Raw genomic sequence first — 24,216 nt, forward strand, 5'->3', positions numbered from 1 at the left:
ACTATGCAAATAATGCTGTCTAGGTAGGGAACTCTGGTTTGTACTTTAGTATTAAGGCATTATAGACTGTTCTAAAAAGTAGGCGGCAACTTCAAAGATACCTAATTTTGGCCAATTTCTAAGGTAGTATCACATGTATTCTTTACAGATTTGGGAAATCCTTGAGTGCACTGCAAACTCAGTGAAAATGTTTGATGTTGGCACAAAGGTGTTTTTGAAATGGTTTGATTTACAGTATGGAGTGCTGAACCATTTACATGGAGGTCAATTAATCATCTACTATTATTTTTAAGGCCACATGTACAAGACGAGCAACTTTGGATCTTAAACTTACAAATGATTGTGTCAAAAGTTTATCAAAGTGCTAAAGTCGGTGTATGAATGAGTGTATGAATGGGTGAATGTGAGGCAAATTGTAAAGCGCTTTGGTGGCCATTGGGTCTGTGAAAGCGCTATATAAATGCAGTCCATTTACCATTTAAAGACAAACCAGTGTGTTGTTATTATTGGCTATTATAAACTATTCAAAATTGTTTGCATTAATTGAAATAAAGACAAAATAAAATATATAAAACTTTACTTAAACAAATACAATCAGAAATGTTGTCTTGGCAATTAACTGAAGATTTAAGTTGAAGGGCAAATTTAAGTTGAAGTACTAAAATGACCAACAAAACACTAATAAAAATCACACAACAAAATTACTGAAACTAGTAATTCAAAGCAGCACTGGACCATTTCAAAGCAGTCACTTATTAGGTTACTGCATTCAGGGCTATGTCACTGCAAGTAGTGTAAAGCCCTTTAATGCAATCCATACCATGGACATGCCCCCTTCTGGCAGCTGCACTGATCTTTAGCTCTGAGAAACAGGATTCACTGAATGAACACCAACGATAAATGGGTCCAACGGAAACTTTGAGGAACAGAGGGGTGGGGAGATACATACTCGATTTCCTAAACCGATTATTTATCTAGGTTTTCAATATCCGTGAAAGGCGATCTGCTTATTTTGAGTTTTATAAGCAACAAGTTGACCTGTGACCTGGAAGAATCCACATGCACGTGCATGTATGATTAGGTATGGGTGAAAAGACTGCCATTTTTCCATTGTGTGAGGCAGAGATCAACCAAACACAATGCACCTGACCCTGCTATATTTGGACAGTGATGTTTATATCTTCTCATCACAGTTTATACTATGGAGGGCCTGTCTCTGAGCTGCTTCGGCTCTTTCTGTGCGGTCTTAAAGGGAATTTATAGTTTCTATAAACTGGTTTCTAAAGTCATATTGTCTTCTAACTATAGCATATATCTTTAGATGATTAAATAACAGAACCAACGCATGACTGACTGCTACTCCTGTGCGGAAGACTAATTAGATTAGTCTATATGGGAGTTGAAGGGAAGACACCCGCACATTCCTTCACGAATTAAAGTGTGCATGAGGTTATGTGCATGCCAAGGAAGGGTGGGAAACTCTTATAACCTCTCCAAAAGGTCACAGGAATTAGCAGTAAGGAAACAGCCTAGATTTACAAACGGTTCAATTACCTAACGAAATTAAAACACACACTGTATGCAGAAAAGACTTCCTGGATAAAGCCATAGCGGAAAACAATCTGTCGGAGTAAAGCTGAAGGTCATCTGACCGGCACAGACCAATCAAACAAACACATGACTTCAGGTCCTCTCAGAGTATGATTGTAGAGGCCTGATATGACGAAACCAAAGTCCATGGTTAATATAATATAATATAATATAATATAATATAATATAATATAATATAATTCATTGTTTAATAAATTTAAATATATACATTTTAATTTAAATATAGAAATTATATTATATTACATTATATTATATATTACATGCCCCCAAAAAGTATTTGGACATTTAAAATGTCTTGATGCAATGCAAATGCAATGACCGCCAAATGATCCCAATTAAGGTGATTTTTAATAGATGCATGAAGTCATTCATTTTTAAAACTATCCTAAGTGGCTTTACCAATTACCTTGTTTATCCGTGTCAGTCGAGGAGAAGGGGTGGGGGCGGAGCCAAGGACAGCTGTTGTCTCCACCCTAAGTTCTCTGTGTCCACTGTTCTTGAACTGTCGTACCCGTCTCTCCTCGCTGTCCTGGGTCTCCCGAGCTTTAAGCCCGTAGTCGTTTTCAGCAGAAATGCTGGCTGACAAACTTGCAGAGTCTGAGAACGTAGACTCATCATCTGACACCTGTAATTTCTCCAGCTCCTTGTTGATCTTCTGCAAGTCTGCGACGGCCAAGCCGGTTTTGTCCTGCTCTGCGCGACCCAGCCCAGAACACAGATTGAGGATAGTCTCCAGACGCTGACGTTCCTATAGATCAGACAGAAAGAGAGAGAAAAAAAACAGTTTGACAAAATGCATTCATACACATGCAGCATAAAAAAAAAAAAAAAAAAAAAAATCAACTAGACAGCTGGAGGGAATAAGTTTGGGAATATTTCTCACCTTTGAGATGCACACAGATTTACCTGCAGCAGTTCTAAACATGTCAGCATGAGATCTTTCTCCAAATAACAAACATTTCACTCTAATAGCCCATGTGCAATATAAAGAAGAGCATTACTTCTATTCCTTCAAACGTCTTCAAGAAGGTCCAATATCCAATCATCTTTGATTCAAACGTTTAAATGAAAAAATGCGGAAAAGCACATTTGACAGCCCAAAACTGTGGTCAGAGAAAGACCAGATGGAGACAACCAGGCATATACATCCAAATACAATCCTGGCTTATGAGGGAGTGCACTTGGCTTGCAAAACCCCCGCATTTATCGACTGATATGGAAATACAAACAGCAAGTTCAGGCGAGCATTTCCAGAGCCAAGAAAAATGATCACACAGGTTCATATAACTGTGAATGAACAACCCGACCTGCATCATAGGCACATTAACAGTTATTAAATTCATAAAGAAGACATTTCCTTGTAAACTGAAACCTGGTCCACAAAACAAGCCCAGCATTTTTACGCATTGCCATGGTCCTATTTATCAGAGATCTCTACTGACCTTGTCAACATATCCAGAGGTCAGAGGGCACATGGTGACCTCCTCCTCACAGGAGAAGATCATGCCATCATCAAAAAGACGCTAGGTTCAGTAAAGTTCCTCAGCACAGTATGCATAAATGACAGAGAGACATGAACTCAACAACTTCAGCGCCACACCAAGCCGGTGTCAGAAACACAAACCCTGTGACGGGAGGTAGATGAGCCGGTGGGAAGGGAGATTGCGAATGGGAGAGAGAAAGAGAGAGGGAGATGATGGTGCTCTCAGGAACTGGGCAGAGAGTGAAACTGGACCCAATGAAAACTGCTGGCACTAGATGGGAAAGGATATACAAATAGTGCATATAAATAGTCATGAGTAATAACAAATATTACTCATGACACGCTATCAGCCCCAATGCATAAGCAAAGGACAAAACTTCACTGGATCCTCTACCAAGGATATGAAAGGCAATGTAAATAATCCTAAACAATTTACATAAAATTTCTGTATCAATTGAAGGTCAATCTATTGTATCTATGGCACTCTTGCATTGTGAAGCTGGCATGTTTTAATGGTTTTAACGGAAAAATGCGTCTCTGTTCACTAGACATTCAAAGTCATTGTTTAATCAGTCAAATTTGCTTGCAAATTTTTTGCAAGCAACATATTAATATTAATTAATAACGAGTAAATATAAAAATAGATCTCAAATGCATGAAATTAAATTGTCCAGTGCTGCTGCTATAGTTTTCTCCCAATACTTTAGACCTCATTGGGGTCTTAAAAAAAAAAAAAAAAAAAAAAAAAAAAAAAAAAAAAACCACAACCGCACATGCTATGCAACTGTGTGCCATCATTAAATGAATGTTTTTTTTTTTTAAATCATGTACAACCAGGGTTAAAGTCTGTAATATTACATTCCTCTGAGAGAGCATGTTTTTCTAAGAAACCCTGTGAAAGTCTATGTGTGGATATACATCTCCACCTGTAGCAGCCTTGTTTTCGCTCAGTTCTGGCCTTGTAAATATCACCAGCCTGTAGTTGTGGTGCTAACTAATGAGTGGGCGGCCTACGCTGATGGTTTGGCCTCTGCCCAGCAGGGCGGCGCCACAGGTGGCCTCCCTTAACCACAGCGTACAAAAACTCTGATGGCTTTCATTTGAACCCCACAGAGAGCAGCTGAAAAGCAAGAATGGAGCATGTTAGCGTAGGCAATTTGCCAGCATCTTCTGCAGCTGTGGGCGCCCTCCCAGAGAGAGTGTGTTCAGGAGGCCGGGTTCAGTGAAAGTGGATGTGGTTCTGGGCTGTCAAGCTGTCTATTAATAGGAGGTTTATACAGCCACACCTCAGCTTGGTTCTTCCACCGCATCCACTACAGAGAACGAGAGGGGCATTCCTGTATGGGATGATTATAGTATCAAAATGATTAACACGTGCAAGCACACTTATCAATGAACTTGATAGATGTTGCAGAAATGTTTTATCCATGCCTTTCAACTTGCGTGTGCAAAATTCAAAATTGAATGAATGTGAAGCAATTTGTACAAATGGAGACATTTTTGTGAATACAAATGTTTTCCTTTGTATTAGTGTATCATAATTTGCACATGCAACACAGAAGATGTGCATGTGTGGATCAGGTGACACGCGTGCATTCATTGACGTCTTTTCTTTGTCGATCGCATTTGATTCATTTGGATTTTGAGACTTTCTTTTCGCGGTTTTTAAGCATTTCACAACCCACACACAAACAACTACAAATGAATAGGCCTGGTGCTAATTATTAATGTGTGCACAACTACCCATCTATTTGACAAATTCACAAATGTGCGTCACTACATTTAAACTAATACAATACAACTTGTGTGTGCAAAATACAAAACAAATACAAAACCTCGATTTTGTATTAATGTAGGCCAGAATTTGTGCATGCAACAAGTAAGATGTACATTTGTGGATCAGGTGACACGCGTGCATTCATTGACTCGTTTCTGAGTCGATCCTATTTGATTCATTTGGATTTTGAGACTTTCATTTCGCGGGTTTTGCCTTGCACGATCCACACACACTGTCTGAGAAAACCTGCTACCACTAGATGGCAGTATCCTGCTGAAACAGACAACGGCAGCATAATCAAGCGTTCTTCCGCATTTAAGACGCTTAATGAGAGTGATATTGAAGCACCAAATTTAGTACACAATAATATAGGCCTACCCTATTAATAAAGCATACTTTATAGAGGTAAACAGATAACATCAGATTATGAACACCCATAGAAAACCATAATAAAACGCTTAACGTGCAATCGCGCGTTGCATGTTCAATAAGGTGTTTGGCTACTGAGTTTAAATATCACCGTCTTACTGCATTGACGTTAAGCTTTTTCTTTATAATACTATGCTCTATGGGAGGGAAACTATATAGCCTACAGACAAGAGACTACATAACCATGAATAGAAAAACAATTTACAGTAATAAAAAAAATTGTACTGTTCAATCGAGATATTGGCTGGACATACAGTAACAGTATGCTAAGTCAGTCTGCCCACTAGTCTTCCAAGGTTATAATATAACCTTGGAAGTATGTTCATTTGAATGAATGACTGGACGTTTATATTTTTTTGACTGTGAGTGGAGTTTGCAGATGGTCCCTTTATAAAATGTGGCGAATATCAAACTTCACTGCGCTCTCGGACCGGTTGCTCTCCCATTCACATGCAAAGTTAAACGCAACTGCAGAATTTCATGTTAAGCTTTTTCTTTTTAACAGGCTCGGGAAGGAACATTTTATTAACTTGAAACGCCGTACGTTGCGTTCATGTAGTCTCTTGTCTGTAGGCTATATAGTTTCCCTCCCATAGAGCATAGTATTATAAAGAAAAAGCTTAACGTCAATGCAGTAAGACGGTGATATTTAAACTCAGTAGCCAAACACCTTATTGAACATGCAACGCGCGATTGCACGTTAAGCGTTTTATTATGGTTTTCTATGGGTGTTCATAATCTGATGTTATCTGTTTACCTCTATAAAGTATGCTTTATTAATAGGGTAGGCCTATATTATTGTGTACTAAATTTGGTGCTTCAATATCACTCTCATTAAGCGTCTTAAATGCGGAAGAACGCTTGATTATGCTGCCGTTGTCTGTTTCAGCAGAATACTGCCATCTAGTGGTAGCAGGTTTTCTCAGACAGTGTGTGTGGATCGTGCAAGGCGAAACCCGCGAAATGAAAGTCTCAAAATCCAAATGAATCAAATAGGATCGACTCAGAAACGAGTCAATGAATGCACGCGTGTCACCTGATCCACAAATGTACATCTTACTTGTTGCATGCACAAATTCTGGCCTACATTAATACAAAATCGAGGTTTTGTATTTGTTTTGTATTTTGCACACACAAGTTGTATTGTATTAGTTTAAATGTAGTGACGCACATTTGTGAATTTGTCAAATAGATGGGTAGTTGTGCACACATTAATAATTAGCACCAGGCCTATTCATTTGTAGTTGTTTGTGTGTGGGTTGTGAAATGCTTAAAAACCGCGAAAAGAAAGTCTCAAAATCCAAATGAATCAAATGCGATCGACAAAGAAAAGACGTCAATGAATGCACGCGTGTCACCTGATCCCCACATGCACATCTTCTGTGTTGCATGTGCAAATTATGATACACTAATACAAAGGAAAACATTTGTATTCACAAAAATGTCTCCATTTGTACAAATTGCTTCACATTCATTCAATTTTGAATTTTGCACACGCAAGTTGAAAGGCATGGATAAAACATTTCTGCAACATCTATCAAGTTCATTGATAAGTGTGCTTGCACGTGTTAATCATTTTGATACTATAATCATCCCATATTCCTGCACATGGTCTGTTTCTTATAACTGTGTGGAATGCCAGAGCACAGGTTTAGTGGGGAGATTAATTATACTGCTGGTGGGATCCCCTGTATCTGAGCTCCCTCAAGATCCCTTATTGCTAGAAGAATTGAAATATCACCAGCTTTTCACTTGATACCCCTCACAATGAGGAAAGAAAACAGGGTCATGGAGGAGGAATGTTAAATATTTTAGAAGAAATCATGTTCTTTATATTGGGTGGGTTTTAAGAAGAATGATACGCTTATAAAGAATAAAAATAAAAAGGAAACGGATGATTGGACATGCAAATGTTTTAATTTTTCTAAAATTATATGCGTATTTTGTGTTAAAGTCAACATGAAACAGAATTTAAAACCCATTTTACTTACGTAATGTGACATTAAGAAAAAAAGGATGGGATTTGAGTCATCAGGAATTGATTGGATTATGAAAGGTGGTTGTTCTAAGCCGATACTGCATATGTCACCAAAGTGAAGTCTATTGTTTCAGACAAAGGTCACGTTATGATATTGGTTAAAATTATGAGCTCAACAAATATAAAAAAAATAAAAACACAAAAACAAATGCATGGATGAATCATTCACAATAAGATCAATAACATGCATTTAAAGCAACACATCAACAACATAAAGTGACAAAAGTCTCTCACCAGTCTTTCGACTTCCTGTTCCCGCAGTCTTTCATCCCTCTGTCTCTGATGGTAGTCTTGAAGCTCTTCCTTTCCACTGAGAGAGCTGATGCTGCCCTTTCTCTCCCTGAAGCCACTCGGCGGACCCAGCCCTGCCTTTCCAAACGACTGCCTCCTTTCCCCGAGACCGATCTCCAGAGCTTGTGAGGGACCACGCATGGCTTGCCTGTCCACTTCTGAGTAGGAGCTGGTGGAAGTCAAACTCACCTTCTTGGCTTGCCGGGGGCTGGTGGCTTCTTCTGATGTCATGGTGACATCCGGAGGGGCTACAGTGTGTTTGGTACCAGGTCTGGTGGACAGTGAGATGGAAACTACTTCAGTATGACCATTCTGGTGTTTGGGATCAGAGGCTCCAGTTGGGTGTGAAAGATGGCCGTCGGGAGACCGATAGCTTGGCAGAAGGGTGAGTTGGGCATCGGTGGGTCTATAGAGGCGTGGTAGGGAGCGACTGTGCGAGCTCATTCCTGTAAGTGACCCAGCGGAGTACTTTCGTTGCCGTGGAGTGGGCTCGAGTCCACCGTTACGTCCTGCATCTGGGGTGTGGAATCGACGAGCCAGACGGGGACTGGAAGGCATGCTAGCTGCACCACTACCGCCCCCTGGTGCTGGAGGGAGGGAATCAGTCCCACTGGTGGACGAGCCGTTCCACATTAAGAGTGCTGAGCCTGAGGTTGCAGCATGGCGACTGTCTGACGTATTGACGAGCAGACTATCCTGAGATTGGTTCCGGCTCATGGGTCGAGAATAAGGAAGTGATGCGTCACGATCTCGAGGGTCGGAACTGCGAGGAGACGGAGGCATGCTGCTGGATGAATGCATTGGCACTCTGGCCACAAGCGGTGGCCGTTCGGAGCTGTACAATCGGCGGGCTTGTTCCTGATACGATATTGGGGAGGATGAGGCGATGGGTGACAGCAAATTGGGTGTGGTGGGTGGAGACTGTGTCATGCTGAAGTAGGAGGGGCTTGAGTCCCCATTGGCTCGCAAGCTGTTCTCCAACGCCTGCTTCTTTTTTTGTAAAGTATCCATCAAATCGCGGAGCTCAGAGACTGAGCGCATCCCTCTTGAGCCAGAGCCAGCCAGACAGTGACTGAAGTCACTGCTGAACTTCAGATAATCTAAAAATAAACAAGAAAGGTTCTTCAGAACAATAAACAAGAGTTTTTTACTAGCAGCTTCATTTTTGAAAAGGTCAGACTATTACAAGCATGAGAAAGTGGTTATGAGAGTTATATAACTGTCTGCTTGGTGATTGTTAACTCCTGGAATTGCTTTAATTGTTTGCAGGAGTACAGGGAGCTCTGACTGCTGTACCTGAGAATCCTGCAATGAACTGGAACAAAAAGATCATCAGTTTTCCCTTAGGGATAAAATAAAAATAAAGCCTGTCCGCCTTGCTGTCAAACTATTCCACATGGCTCTACAGCTTAAACCTGCATAAACCTGCTCAGTTAAGACATTATCTAAAAACAGATACTGACCAAGTCCAACATTTTTTAGAAACAGAAAGGGAAACTGACCAAAATCCACTCTTTACAAAATATTGCACAATGAGGTAAGCTACGAGTGCAAAAGTCACAAAAAAACTTCCTTAATAATCAGAATTTGTTTAAAACTATAATTTAAAATAATGTAGATGATCCAGCACAGGCTAAGAAGAGATTGGATAAAAGATAGAAATGTTTGATTTGGCCTCTAGGTTTGCTATTCTAACTCTCTCCTTCACAGACACAATTTTCTCATCTGCTTTTTGGACGAGAGTTAAGTTTCAATCCGCCACGTGCCAAGACAACGAAGATCAAAGAAATCCCACTTCAGATGACTGACGTGAATGCTCATAAAACACATAAACCTGCACATGCCAAGAAAAATCCCTTTATCTCTTTAAGGTGTGTGTGTGTGCGTATTTGGCTGGAGCAGAACTTTAATCATGGAAGAATCTCACACGTGAAGGTAAAGAAGGAAATAAAGCAGAAACTGAAAGATATATCTCAAGGATGAAAGGTTAAAGGAAAGGCATGCAAGATCACACAAACTTTGACCATACATGGGGAGGTTTTGGCTCACCATTTAGCAACAAGCTCACTTTTTATAGCTACCTTAAGGAACTGTTGCATGCTGCTGATGTATATATACTGTATACCACTCTGGTGAACTCTAATCCCTATAAACCAACTAGACAGTAACATAAGGTTTAAAGTTTACCTTATACCACTATAGTGAGCAAAGTCAGTCCCAGAATGTGTGTTTTTCCCAGGTTTGCTATGTAGTATGTACAATGCACTTTGAGTGAGTGGGTTCACTTTTGTTTATGTGAAGATTCATTCCTGCTGTCTAGCAACACAGTGTGAGAGCGAGAGAAAGACTGAGAGGAGGTGGTAATGATTTATGTCGCTCTCTACACCTCACTCAAAATGTTCAATCAATCAACGGGGTGAATCCAAACCACATCTGTTTACAGATCACACATTCCATGAGACAGACTGGCTCCCTAAGTGTGTGTGGGTTTGCTTAGATATACTAGAGTTAGTAAGCTAGATCTGGCAAAACGTGTGTGTGTGTGTGTGTGTGTGTGTGTATATATATATATATATATATACACACACACACACACACGTTTTGCCAGATTTAGCTAACTCTAGTGTTTCATTTATATATAAATTCTCTTTTAGGATTTGGGTTAGAGTTGGTCCAGCAATTGTAATTAACTTAATTGAAATAAACAAATAAAAGTCTATTGTATGTCCTCATTAATGTCATCTTTATATAGTTTTTCTGGCACTGAATATGCAGCATATGTACCATAAAATTGTGCACATTTACAGTTTAATGCTATACAAAGACATACATATATTCACACAATTATTACTGTTTAAGAAATGAATGTTTTAATTTTAAATATGAAATTATGAATATTAGAAAAATGAAAAAACAAAACAAAACTGAAATTATAAATAAAATATATAAATACATTCACAAATCATGAATGTATTTACATATTTCAGATACTGTTTTTGAACAAGTTTTAAATATTAATTTATGAATAAAGAAACTATAAATTAATAAAACATAAACTTACAGATATAATTTTACAGTTAAGCCACGCATTTACGTGGCTTAAAGGCATTTGCACATTTTTTTTTTTAACTCTTTAGAAAAATATATTTTTTAAATCTGATACTAGGCGCTGAGGTGGGTCATATTTTACTACTGCTTTTACATGTGCATCTTTACACAGAAATTGGAGCAGAGATTGCTCCGAGCTAAGCTGTGTAAAGATGCCTTGCCTGTAAAATAGACGTTTAGCAACCCTAAAAGAGTTCTGCTTCATCAAAGGCTTAGAGGATCCTATTGCAGACTGTAAAAAAGAGCTGTGACAGATAACTGAAACCATGTATTACACACACACACACAGACAGAGACGATCCTCCATGGATGATGAGCTGGCATGTTGTGATATGGGATACAGGCTGTGTGTGTGCACAAAAGATCAGTGGTTTCAGTTCCTGAGGGGGTTTGGGTGCAAAAGATGGATAGTTAAAGATGAAGGAAAGATGATGGTGATGGTAAGATAAGTTGGAACACTTGGAAGAAGGAGAGGTTACCTGTGCTGTACACAAGCGGAGAGAAGGGACTCTTCTGAGGAAGCATGCTTTTCATACGGTTGGCCTCCTCGGGATGGTTAAAGCGAAAGATATAGGATTTACCAAGACAGAGTGTGTAACCTGCAGAGAGAGGAAAATAAACACACACAGATCAATCTAAGAAAGACAAGTTTAGTGTTCACGTGACGTCACTCAAATCCACTCAAGTCCATTGAAACTGACAACACTAGAAGACACAGGGAAACTGAATTGTGAAATAACACTGACATCTTCAAAACATTGAACCATTGATGAATCTTTCAACCATTTAATTCAATTATTCATATTGTTACTCAGCATGGCTGCACATACTGAATTTGAAAAGCTTGTTTCACCATACAAACTGACTTATACATCATTTTTTCCTCATTTTGTCTGTACAGTACTATTTCATGAGGGTCTGGGTCTGTTCTTTCCACTAATCTGAAATCAGAGACCACAGAACAGAAGATGGATGCGAGCCCGGAAAAAAGTCATAGAAAGCGGAATAACAGCGCATGGAAAATATGTAGGACCTCTTTTTCTTCCTCAGTGAAACCCCAAAATATTTGCCTCAATGTTTTTTTGCTGGATCTGAGGATGTAAAAGCAGACAGAACTTGTGTGAGCCTAAGAAGAAAACAATTCCATCAAAACAAGAACAAATTGTAAATGTGGACACATCTCCACATTGTAAAACATGATATGATCAATAAGTCAAGGCGTTATGTTTTTTCCCCAATACTTTAACTAATCAAACTAAACCTATTTCATCATTTTGAAATGTTAAAAAGTTGAAATGACTTGAACAGCCAATTGTATAACACTTAAATACAATGCAGCAACTTAAGCTTTTAAGTTGGAAAATGTGGAAATATTATACAGTGCATGTGTTTGTCCAGCACTTTTACTCACTGATGCTACAAACGTCCAGGTTTGTGAGTCATTACATGCCAAACCCCTGACATTCTTAAATCTGCCTCACACATTCTGGGGTTTGGTACACTGGCAGAACATTTCTTCAAAGCTTTCTCTGGACTTCCCTTTAATGTGTCGCAGAATGGACAAATACAGCTTGAGCTGCGGGATGCACTGATTTCATAACAACAGATGGACACAATGTGCAGGAAAATAAAACCCTGAGTCAGTCACTTCCAAAGGCTTAACACGTCCAGAGCAACACTCCACAGTCATGAAACAGAAACATAAACAGACACACGTGCGCGTGCGTGCACACACACACACACACACACACACACACACACACACACACACACACACACACACACACACACACACACACACACACACACTCGTACGTGTTTAGTCTACACAGCTGTGCTCATTCCTAAGGCTAAATAAATACACTTTCAAAAGAACAAAGATATACACATCTAAGCTTGGCAACCAAGGTGACTGTATTGCAAATCTGTTTCATGTACTTCCATGCAGAATACATTTGTGTAGGTTCATAAAAATGTTTCCAAGACTTTCATGAAAGTTTACACTTAAAGTTTATGGCAAGTCCTTTCCTGCCCTTCTGCCCCACAAATGAATCCACAAACACAGCTGCTTCATCTTATAAACTCTCTCTTTTAAAGTCAGGCTTGGATTAAAAATAAGATCCCTTTGATCGCATAATCAAATGTGCATGTTCCTTTATGAACAGTTCCCTGCTCAAATTATTGGATTAACCCAGCACCACAAGGAAACAATCTTCTGGTACAATAAAACATTTAATATATCTGTGTAATGCTATAAATTAGAGGGGAGAAACAGTTAAGATCATAGCATGGATATTAGGTAAATGTTATTTGATAATTAAGAAGAAGGAAACCATATTTGGCCTTATGCTCTGGAAATATAAGCGTCACAGTTCATGTGCTGACATGCAAACACCACTAAGAGAAAACAACAATACAACAACACCCAGCCATATGATACTCTAAAACTATTTGAGGACACTATTTATGCATGCAGTAATCAAACTTTGAATGGCATCAAAAATGTAATTAATGTTAAATAATTATACCTCCTACATTTTCCATTTTGAATTAAAATGAAAAGGGGGTGCCCTAATTATTTAAGTATTATTTAAAAATATATACTTTTAATTTGATTATCACAATAAATTCATCCAAAAAAATTCATCCCCACCCTAACTGACAGGCTGTAGCAACATGACTCTTTTTTGTACTTGACAATAATTTACATAAAGAGTTAACCTGTGGATTTCTAAACTACTTGTATTTGTAAATGTGGGAGTCATATAAAAGCTAGATACACAGCGCAAAAAAAGTCTTTTTTTTTTACAGTCTATTACGCATGCCAATAATTTACATATTTACATACATATTTTTTTTATTATGAGATCGTAAAAAAATAAAGATAAATATAAGTAGGCTTACGCTTACAAGCTAAGTCCAAAATCAAAGTTTTACTAATTAAAAAATAAATGGCACTATGACGTGACACTACGATGCAGTGAACGAGCACGAATAGGCGGCTTCGATGATCAGCGTTCGCGTCCTTGACTTGCAGTGTAGATTTAATGTAAAAGTCTAAACCACATATCTAATCAATTAGCTGGAAGAAAACGATAAATGAGAAAGAAAACAAACCTTTCAGGAAGTCACATTAAGCGAGTACCTCAAAACATGAGCGGAGTTCTGCAGTCAATTAGTGTTTCACGCCGAAAGCCATGACCCGCGTGCGTTTCACTGATACAAACACGCGCGCGTCTCACGCGACCGCTTCACTTTCCTCCTCTCCTGAGGTCACTCACTCAGTGAGAATAAAGCAAACGCTCCAAACCCAGCCTAAAGGGGTGGTGCTCTTTACATACTCAAGTACAACATAGGAGGGAAGTCCAGCTATTTCAACTTGTAACTCGCATTTGAAAGTAGGTAAAAGCTTATTATCTTTCAAAGTTGCATAACATGGACATTGGTAGTCTCGAAATTTGTTCTGTTTGTTAAAGCAAACACTTGTTTAGTGAAAGGGGTGACTTAACCCCACCCCCTCCATTTTCTTTGTCTACCTACTCAGAGATAAAGTTACCTGATGGATTGTTCAGAGGAGAAGAAACGCTATGAAATAGTACCAGAAATGTTTATCAAAACACTTTTTCCAAGATATTTTCCGTTCCCTCTGCAGGATTTGTCTGTTGAGTAATAATTTGTGCAACTTTGACTGAAACAGAAATCAATTGTTCCTCTTGCACAAGATTGAACATAATCTTGATTCATTTTCTGACCTCTCCACATCATCATGGGGATGTCAGTACAAAACCCCCAGCCTTCATCAATCATAATGGTGTAATGTAGACAATGAGAAATCTGATTTCAGTCTGGCTCAAGTCAGTTGCACAAAATGTATGATGTATGTATAAACTTATGTATAAAATAGAGTTTTTTTCTATAGGTTTCAAACTTTTTAATGACAAGAACCCCCAAAATTTGACGAGGAACCCCTATAGATGCATTTGAATGTACTGCATACAGACCTATTTATACTGTAAGATAACTGTAAGATAATATATTGTTTCTGAAAATAAATGATTGTAATTATCAACATAATCTTATGACAATTTGTTATTGTTTTACGTTTTGGTGGCTTGTTCGTATATCAGAGCCATATATATGGCTCTGGTTCGTATGAATTCAGATTATCTAATTTTTTCCTAATAATCATACGTTTTCGTATTTTGATTCACATCGTACAAATTCATATGAAATCGCCTCCTCATAGTTACATTTTCCCAGGAAATCAGGTTGGAATTATTAAAAATATTATTATTAGAATACAAGAGAAACATTTAAAACATTGTAATTTGTATAGCACTTTTCACAATTAATATTGTTAAATATACCATACAACCTGCGCGCAAGTTAAAGAAGATGGTGATGAAGAAAAACTTTCTAGAAAGATACTACACAAATAAAAACTGTTCTTGAGCATATGATTAGGAACATTTTGAAGTAAACCACCTTTTTTCTACAAAGTATATATAGTAAGACATAAAAAACATGCACTCAGCGGTCTGTTTTTAATAATAGGGTTTCTGCTATTTACATACCAGACACCTTAGTCAGGATTAGATATCTACCCAACAGACTCGCATAGTCTGGAACAGTCCAATAATGGATTGAGTCTGACACCAATCAAAGCATTTACCAATCAAATGAACTTTTGCAATTGTGAGTGGTGGAGGTGGAATCGACCTCTAACTGAGCTCTGCTGATTATTACCAGTCTTATAGCTTCTGTGCTCAAAGCATTTAGAGTTACGGGAGGTTAGCCTCAAATATGCTAGTTTTTTCTCATTGACAGCAGAGCATCCTTTTAACTAGCATGTGGCTGCTTGTTGCAATGCAGATGTATAATATGAGTTCCTTCACAACTGGGTCTCTCTTCTAAAAACATTCAAAAACGAAAAGAAATTTGTTTTAATTTGCATCACAGTCGTGCCTGTTGACATTCCCTCCAACAGAAACAAAGACAGAAGTTGAGGACCCATCTCGCAATGCTGTCAATATTTGCATTTCGTGAATGAAGAGTGTCAGAATAAGTCTGGTAAATGTTTATCTGACTCGCTCTCACTGAGATGTGAAAGAAAATGAGCATGGAGAATGATGGATCATTTGTTGAGGAACTCGGTGAGGCTAAAGAATGCAGGAATTATGGGAAAATACAACCTTGGGTTGAAAAGCTGAGCTCGGGAGCTTACTCTAACGCTTCTGGGAGCTCTGAGTCACAGTGTCGCATTAAGAAAAGATCCAAAACCACACCAATTAAACTCTGATTGACGTCCAAAACCAAAACCCTGCTGGATAGACACATCATGCATTTCCACTATAACAAACTTCATTCCCAGGTCATAAACCTCTTCCCCTTTTCATTTACTCAGACACGGTGTTTTCCAAAGCAAACAAACAAAAACATGCATGCAATGCATGATGGTTCTTTGTTGTAAATGCATTTTGCACTTTTTCAAATGCGCTGAAGTGCTGCAGTCATAATTCTGTTGTGGTTACCTTGCGTGAGTTGTGTGGGTCTGGTAACAGGGACTCCATCGAGCGAACACAGGTGTCCGCATGGGTCAAGAGTGACGAACCCTCGTCTGTTCTCAATCCTGCAGTGTTCTGCTTCAATGCCAGGACCCTCAATAGTGATGTCCTGAGGTACAGGGGCATCGTCACGGCCTATGCGTGTCACTCCTGTAATAAAAATCAACTAAATATGAAGTATGAAGCATTTACTGAGGATTTAAATTAATCTGGAGTGTAAGAAATAAAGACTGTAAATAAATACATTTGTAGTTATGCAGTGTGGATATCTATGTTTTAAATCAGTTCATCTGTAAGACAGTTACTAGAAAAAAATATTCTAATTATTTAGGGTGTGTTGGGATACGTTTACACGACAGCGATGTATTAAAAACAGAAACGTTTTTCCTTTGAGTTTTTCGCGAATAGACGACAACGTTGTCAAAATGATCCCGTTCACACGGATCAGCGAAAACAACTAAAACCACTGTATTATGCATGCCAGGCCAGTAGGTGGCGATGTCACTTTGTAAAAAAAAACACTACGCGACTGAACACATAATACGCATGCACATGACGTTACTGTTTTCATAAATTCATGTTTTTGTAGTTTACGCGGCGACAATAACGACATAGTTTTCAAAAACTTGCAGTTTGAATCAAAGGTTTGTGTTTTCTGGCCCCCAAAACGCTGTTGTTGTGTAAATGAACGGCCAAAGCGCATAAAAAGTTTAAGTTGTAAACGGCCCCTTACTCACAGGATTTTGTCAGTCACCTCAATATTTTAAACAGTAATCATTAATATTTTTTTTTTATAATATTAGATTTTTTTCTTCATATTTCATACAATAAAACTGTTGTAAATATGTAATTTTAATTGCATTGTCATATGAAAAAGCAGTCAATAAATAGATTCAGAACTAATCTCAATCCTACAAACCTTAAGTATATATTACGGAACATTATCAGGGGACATTATGATGGAAAAAATATGAGATGGGAATAAAAATCGCTCACAAATTTTTTGCATTCCCCCGAGAAACTGCACAAGTTTTGCAAGAGAACGCAAAAGTTTTGTTAGGAAATGCAAAAGTTTTCGCAAGCTAACGCAAAAGGATTGAAATATTATTTGCAGGATACACTTGTTCGAGCTCTAAAATTGATGAATTTCATCAACCTGAAATCAACCACCTCACAAATTGATGAAAGAAAATAATACTTTTCCAATGATTGGTGTGTGTGTTTTTAACATTTCCACTCTTCTCTGACCTCTGCTGGCTCACACACACTCAACCAGTGACGCAAATCACCCCCATACAGTTTTACTTCAACACCTCACAGTCTATTACTAACGGATATGTTCAAATATTTGCTCTTTTTAAATCAAAACATAATTAGACTGCCTTAAAATAGCAAGTTTAAATAAGTCTTTGTGTGTGTCCAGCACTATGGCAGAACTGTAATACTTGTGATTTTATTACTCAGTCCCACTGGGAGGAAGTCAGCTTGACTCCTTGTCCTGTCCCTATTCTGATAGGTTGCACACTTCATTTCCTGAGCCATTCTGAGATTGCATTCCAGCGTTTACCATGGTGACCATGATAAGAGGGGTGAGGAATGAGTGGGAGCTTTATGTTTGCTGATGTTGTGTCATTAAGACGAGCCTGACAGCTGTATGTAATCAGAGACAGGTGGACCTGTCTTTCTGCCGCCTTACATTTCTTTAAGGTAAGACGTATTGGGTTCCTGCTTTGGGAATATTTGCATCAGAAAATCCCCATCATTCCACCCTCTTCCCTATGATAAGTGCACTAACAATAAAAGCCACATGTATCCACTGTTTCATGAAGGCATACATAGACAGAGGGTCTTATTTACAGATCTATTCTTTGCAGGCCATTGTTCATGGTTATTTGGGGTTGTGTGTGTGAGAGAGGGCGATCGAGAGATAGGTAAAATCAAACAGAGAGAAAAAAACCCACATACCCTCCTTTAGAGGTAGCAGAGTAATGGCCACACTTAGCCTTCCGCTTCCCAGACTGACTAGGTGAGGGGTCGCTGTTTGTACCTTCAGTCCTTTTCCTGTGTCAATCAGGTCCAGTGGTGGACTCTAAAACAGAGCATTAGAGCATTAACAGTTCTGACCTCAAAGAAAAGCTGAACGATTGGTCCACTAACCTTAGGAGAACCAAGGCTCTGATCTGACTCCGGTTCGAGGACACTCGCTGGGCAGTTTGACTGTGTATCCTGTACCACACAAGGAGAACAAAGGGATGATATGTTTTAAACATGCACATACTTTAAATGTAATCGTCAAAGGCTTTACAAACTTAAAGAGATAGTTCACGAAAAAATTATAATTTTGTCATCATTTACTGACCCTCATGTTGTTCCAAACCTGTATGAGTTTCTTTCCTCTGTTGAACACAAAATAAGATATTTTAAAGAATGATGGTGTGGCGACCAGGACGAGGCTGAGGGCCGTGAGAGAACGGCGCGAGGCCGGTGGCGTGATTGATAATGGTGCGACGCACCGGTCTCGTATCTCTCACGGAGCAGCGGAAGCATAAAGGATGAGCGACGACAGTGAAGATAGAGAGAGGAACAGGCCTGGACTTATGTTGTGTTTTATGTGACAGCAGTCGTCCGTGAGGGGCTGCTGTCTTTTACTTTCATTTTGAATCTGTTGGTTTATTTATTGAAGTCTTTAAATGTTTGCCGGTTCCAGCCTCCTTCTTCCCACAACAACGAACTGTGTTACAGAAGGTAATCAAACAGTTGACGGTAGCCATTGACTTCCATAGTTGGAAAAAAATAATATGGAAGTCAATGGGTGCCTTTAACTGTCTGGTTACCAACATTCTTTAAAATATATTTTGTGTTAAACAGAAGAAATAAATTTGGTACAACATGTTGGTGAGTAAATTATGACACAATTTTGGTTTTTGGGTGAACTATCCCTTTAAATCCCCCCTCAGAGACTTTATTTGTTTTTAAGTGGAACACTAAGTTTAGCTGCATGGTCATACTACTCTTTTCCCATACAATAAAAGTAAATGCAGACACTGTCAAGCTACAAAAAAATGCATAAAAGGTTTATATTCCTTCTACACCATTCAAAAGTTTGGGGTCATGAAGATTTTTTTTTTTTTTTTTTAAAGAAGTCTCTTATGCGAATTGACCAAAAATACAGTAAAAAAATTACGGTTTTCTATTTGATGCTAAAGAAACCCAAATATGATTTTAAAGGTCTGGTGGAAGGGAAATATTTTTTCTGTGAATAAGGGACATCAGTGTAGGTCTGTGGATTCAGAAGAACTGGAATTTAGTTCATAATCATATAAGTAAATATTTTTATATTGTGCTTTTGTCTTTTTTTTAGAGCTCAAAAGTGCCTCAAAAAAACCTTTAACTTTATATGGAGAAGAGCAACATGAACATTCTTTAAAAATTTGTTTGCGTTCCTTGGAAGGAAGACTTGTCTATGATGTTTAGAGATTTATACTTAAATAATACTGCAAAATGCTGGTTTAGATCATGTGAAGTTTACATTAGCAAACAATTGCTGGTTATCTTTCAGTTCTAGTTTAAACACTATTGAGTGTATCCAGGTAAGGAAAAAGCTATTATGTTAAATGACAGTCCAGTAACAAGATAGATACCATTAATAGACACTCACAAAGAGCCCCTGAGGGCCATAAACATCGAGTGAACACTCACACTCTCTAATCCAGCCGCCACACGTAACATAGGTTGGAATGTGTGTGAAAACAATTCCAAAAGGGCAAAAAAGAGAGTGGGAGGAAAAGGCAAGAATTTTCTATGTCTACTATTTCCCATGAGTCACTGGGAGTGTTTGGCATACCATGCCACTGGATTTTTAGTGAGAAATGGCCCTTGCCTTGGTGCTGACTGCTGACATGCAGTTACCATAGAGAGGAGGGGCCCGCATACAGTACATTGCAGCTAACCCAACTCACCCAAACAGACACATAAACATGTATACATATGCCCCAAAATTTATATAGACACTTAATGTAATAATTTCAAAACAAAATATCAAACCAAGTGGTTGCAGATGCCATGCTAGACTGCAGAACTAACCTCAGTTTTCTGAGCCATTTTTGCAAATTAGTTACATTAAGATTTTTAGGATGTACTGTATGAAATTAGTTTCCTTCATGTTTCAAAATTTAAACCCCGGCCTAGAAACATCTTTTTGTAAAATAGTTTGCTTCAAAAGATTGTTTGTGCTCATTTTTTAAAATAAAAATATTTGCAATACATTTAAGTTTCTTAAGTGCCCACATATACTTTTTTTGGTTTCTCCAGACCTGAGAACAGCCATTCTTATACTTTAATGTGCTATTCCTACTCAGCCTGAGAGGAATATTTGACCATTACCGCCTCACGCTGTTCCCGTTTCCTCAGATACAAAACTGACTTCCTGAATGAGGTCACTGCTGTTCAAACACCCTAATTTCCAATCCACACGCCAGGGTCCAATCAGATTGCACCTACAACCATGCTTCTATACTATTTCTGTTTATTATATTAGTAACATGTTAGCAGTAGGCTACAGTTCTGCTACCCCTTGCAGAATCTGTAAGATTTATGATGTTTTTTTTAAAGTAGTCATAACATTTTTTTTTTTTAATTTAGCACACTAATAAAGCTTTTTTTATATAAAACAGACATTTACATTTGCCTCAATAAAATATTTATCAAACAAACATGCAAGGAATGAGAAATTTGTCAAACTTTTTAGGCCTGTGTACCGGTATACACTAAACTGTTCAAAATTAGTGGTCGGTAAGATTTTAATATTGTTTTTGAAAGAAGTCTTTTATGCTTAACAACCTGCGTTTATTTGAATATAAATACAGTAAAAATGGTAATATTGTGAAATATTACAATTTAAAAGAACAGTTTTCTGTCTCAGTATATTTCAAAATGTTGTAACTTTCTAGTGTTATATCATCTCCAGTGTCACATGATCCTTCAGAAATCATTCTAATATGCTGATTTGGTGCTCAATAAACATTTCTTATTATTATCAGTGTTGAAAACACATGTGCTTCTTAATGTTTTTGTGGATTCTTTGATGCATAGAAAGTTCAACAGTTTATTTGAAATACTGTAGAAGTTTTTAATGATTCCTTGCTGAATAAAATTATTAATTTCTTTCAGTAGTGAACGGTAGTGTAGGTTATTTATACTATAAACTCTCTTGATTTAAAATAAACAGAAATGAAACATTACTGTGTTCACTGCATTCAAACTAAGGTTAATTCTCTCTGAAAAGGGTTAACTTTATGTTACTTAAGTCCTTAAAGAACTTTTAGACCCTAAGTTCACGTTTGGCCACATCCCAAGGGGGCACTTGACAATAACATGACCAACTTTATAGCTCAACAACAACATGCACATGAACCATAATCCCCTTCCTCAACTTTCTTTGCCCTCTTTCCAGACAGGTAGACAGGCATGCTCCTGCAGGAATGTCCCAGTGTTTTGCTTTTGAGAACTACTTGGGTATATCACCCCAGGATGAAAATACCAGCATTCCTCTCTAGCACCTCTCCGTCCAATCAGCTCTTAGGATTATAGATGTGGGCAACTGTGGGGCGATAAGAGCAGGTTTGCTGTTTACACACAGGCGGATCTTTTGTTAGGTGACCCTGACTATGGCTTTAATCGTCAAGACCTCTTGATGCAGGTAAAAGCTGCAATGTTCAGGCATGTTCAGACATCCACAGCAAACAAAGAAGCCAGATCTTTCATAAAGACTGCAGTGGGTTATTAACATGCAGGAAAGAAATCAAATGGGGGAAGGAAAAGGGGGAGAGTGTTAATTTGAAAACAACATTTGTTTTATGAGCCACTGAGACAGGATGAAAGATAAGACTGTGGAGAGAAAGACAAAAGTGTTACGAGAACATTGAGACGTCAGATCTATGATGAAGAAACAGAAGGAGCAGACAAGGCCAAAATCTTACACAAAGGGCTTTTTGAGTCCTTTTGCTTTACGCAAGGCATGATGTGGGAGGACATTCCTGACAACTCCATCAGCTCAGCTGTAACGCACATGGGACGATCAAAGAAGGATCACACATTTCATAGTCTCACCCAGAGCTGCAGGACGGGTGGTGACAGCCACACACAAGTTTAGCATTTCGGCGGACGGGTGGGAGATTTAAAAAGGGAAACGGTCTGTCAACCTCCCCCTGTTTTCATTCCTTTCCCTCATCAGATCTAACAAGAACTCTGGCAGAAACATGGTTGCTTTCCAGGTCATTTCCAAATGCGTTTGACGTAGGCTGGTCTTGGTTGTGATGGCTGGGTTCATCTTTTTGCCCTATATAGGGGCTATTTTCAGAAAGGAATACTAACTATTTACTGTATACTGCCACTTTTAAAACATTGACATTGATGGATCCTTTCAATTGCAAGGATCTTAGATTACTAAATTGGTCTTCACCCATGGAAAAATGCTTCCTTTCAGAGTTATTTACTGAAATGCTCTTTGGGGAACCCGAAATGGTTCTTCTATGGCTATTCAAAATAAAAATGTTTAGTCATTATAGCACATTATAAAACGGATCCTTGATTCTGATTGGTTGGGCTGCGTTCGAAGCCGCTGTAAATAACTCTACAAACCTGGCTGTGACCTCATTAAAATAAGTATTTGATTGTATTGACTAGCCCTTTTTTAAAAGCAATAAGCCCTGTGAAACCGGGCTTTACAGTGAATTTAGAACAGCCAAGGGGGTTTTAGGCACTCCTCTCAGTGCCGTGCCTAACAACTCCCATTAGCTGTAAATTCACTGTAAACCATGGCTTCTTGTGCCTTATTGCTATGATAAAAGTTTAAAACATATGCATGTTACATTATCACATGACCTCATCACATGTCGTCGAGGTCCAGTTATTATCTTGGAAATGAAATGTCTTAATCTTTGGCAGTCCAATAAAAAAAAAAAGTCAAATAAGAGATGTTAAAAGATTGTGAATGCAGGCTTTGTGCTGGCTCTGAATTTATAGTGTCATGTTAAAGAGATGCCATGACATGCTTACCTTTTATCAGGGGTCATTATCTTTTGATTACAGTTTACACACTCGCATCTTTAACAATATCAGCATAGAAAGCCCATCTGATCTCTCGAAGGTGACAAAGCAGCGCTGCTTATTTAGTCCAGTCTGTCACATCATGTGACAATGATCTCATTGTGCCTGGACCTCAGCTTAATATGGGATTCCCTTCATGGCATGCAGCTCATAAACCAAGGGTTGAAGCAGCCCCCTTGCTTCCTCTGGACACACTCAATGATGCGAGATCTTTTAGGTAGACAAACCACTCTCTGTTTTGAGTTTCCTCTCCTTCTATAGTCTTTCACTGACTATCAGACCACTGAAAATCATTATGTTGCATAAGGAGGGTGATATTAATGCTGTTATGTTTAAAAATAACAATAGTTAGCTATAAAGACTGTAATTACGGCAGCAATTTGGAACAGTTTGTAGCGGTATAGGGCAAATGTGACTCGCAGCTATTTTGCTTTTTAATAAACGACTTGAGGAACTGAATAATAATTCGCCTGCACCATTGTAATGCAAGATTTTTAAAATTGTCTGAAAAAACATATTAAGACCTTTCAAGTCATTAGTCCCAAATTCCAAAGTTAACAAATGAAAGTGTGGAATGTTGTTACAGCTGCATCTGGCTGCAGGGATAAGAACCGTAAGGAAATCCACATTAGGCTGCAAAACCTTACGTAATATTATTTTAACAGTATTCCTCTCAAGCTAAGATTTCTTTGAAGAAGCCATTACCATCATAATAGAGCTTTTTATACGTAAAGCCACTTTAATAGGTCAGTTTACAAATTAAAGCTAACTCTTTACACTGTATGATTGTTGTTGTTTTTCTGTTTAT

The 24,216-nt window shown here is 38.3% G+C and overlaps 1 protein-coding gene across 9 annotated transcripts in view; it reads right to left on the reverse strand.

Annotated features, from left to right (window-relative positions):
* phldb2b (pleckstrin homology-like domain, family B, member 2b) overlaps positions 1-24,216 on the reverse strand; it is a 43,997-nt gene that overhangs the window by 17,369 nt on the left and 2,412 nt on the right. For 8 of the 9 annotated variants that reach the window (XM_056249051.1, XM_056249059.1, XM_056249053.1 and 5 more), the window contains exons 2-7: positions 18,459-18,527; positions 18,267-18,390; positions 16,269-16,451; positions 11,217-11,336; positions 7,573-8,729; positions 2,018-2,359 (exon numbers count right to left, since the gene is read on the reverse strand). In XM_056249051.1, the coding sequence (XP_056105026.1) occupies positions 2,018-2,359; positions 7,573-8,729; positions 11,217-11,336; positions 16,269-16,451; positions 18,267-18,390; positions 18,459-18,527 (1,995 nt within the window). Of the gene's footprint in view, positions 1-2,017; positions 2,360-7,572; positions 8,730-11,216; positions 11,337-13,854; positions 13,998-16,268; positions 16,452-18,266; positions 18,391-18,458; positions 18,528-24,216 lie in introns of those variants that run through there. The other variant, XM_056249056.1, reaches the window with a different exon arrangement.

The sequence above is a fragment of the Rhinichthys klamathensis genome, unplaced genomic scaffold, assembly GCF_029890125.1.
Source record: "Rhinichthys klamathensis goyatoka isolate OS25496 unplaced genomic scaffold, OSU_Roscu_1.1 h1tg000059l_1, whole genome shotgun sequence".
In the NCBI taxonomy this organism is placed as follows: domain Eukaryota; kingdom Metazoa; phylum Chordata; class Actinopteri; order Cypriniformes; family Leuciscidae; genus Rhinichthys; species Rhinichthys klamathensis.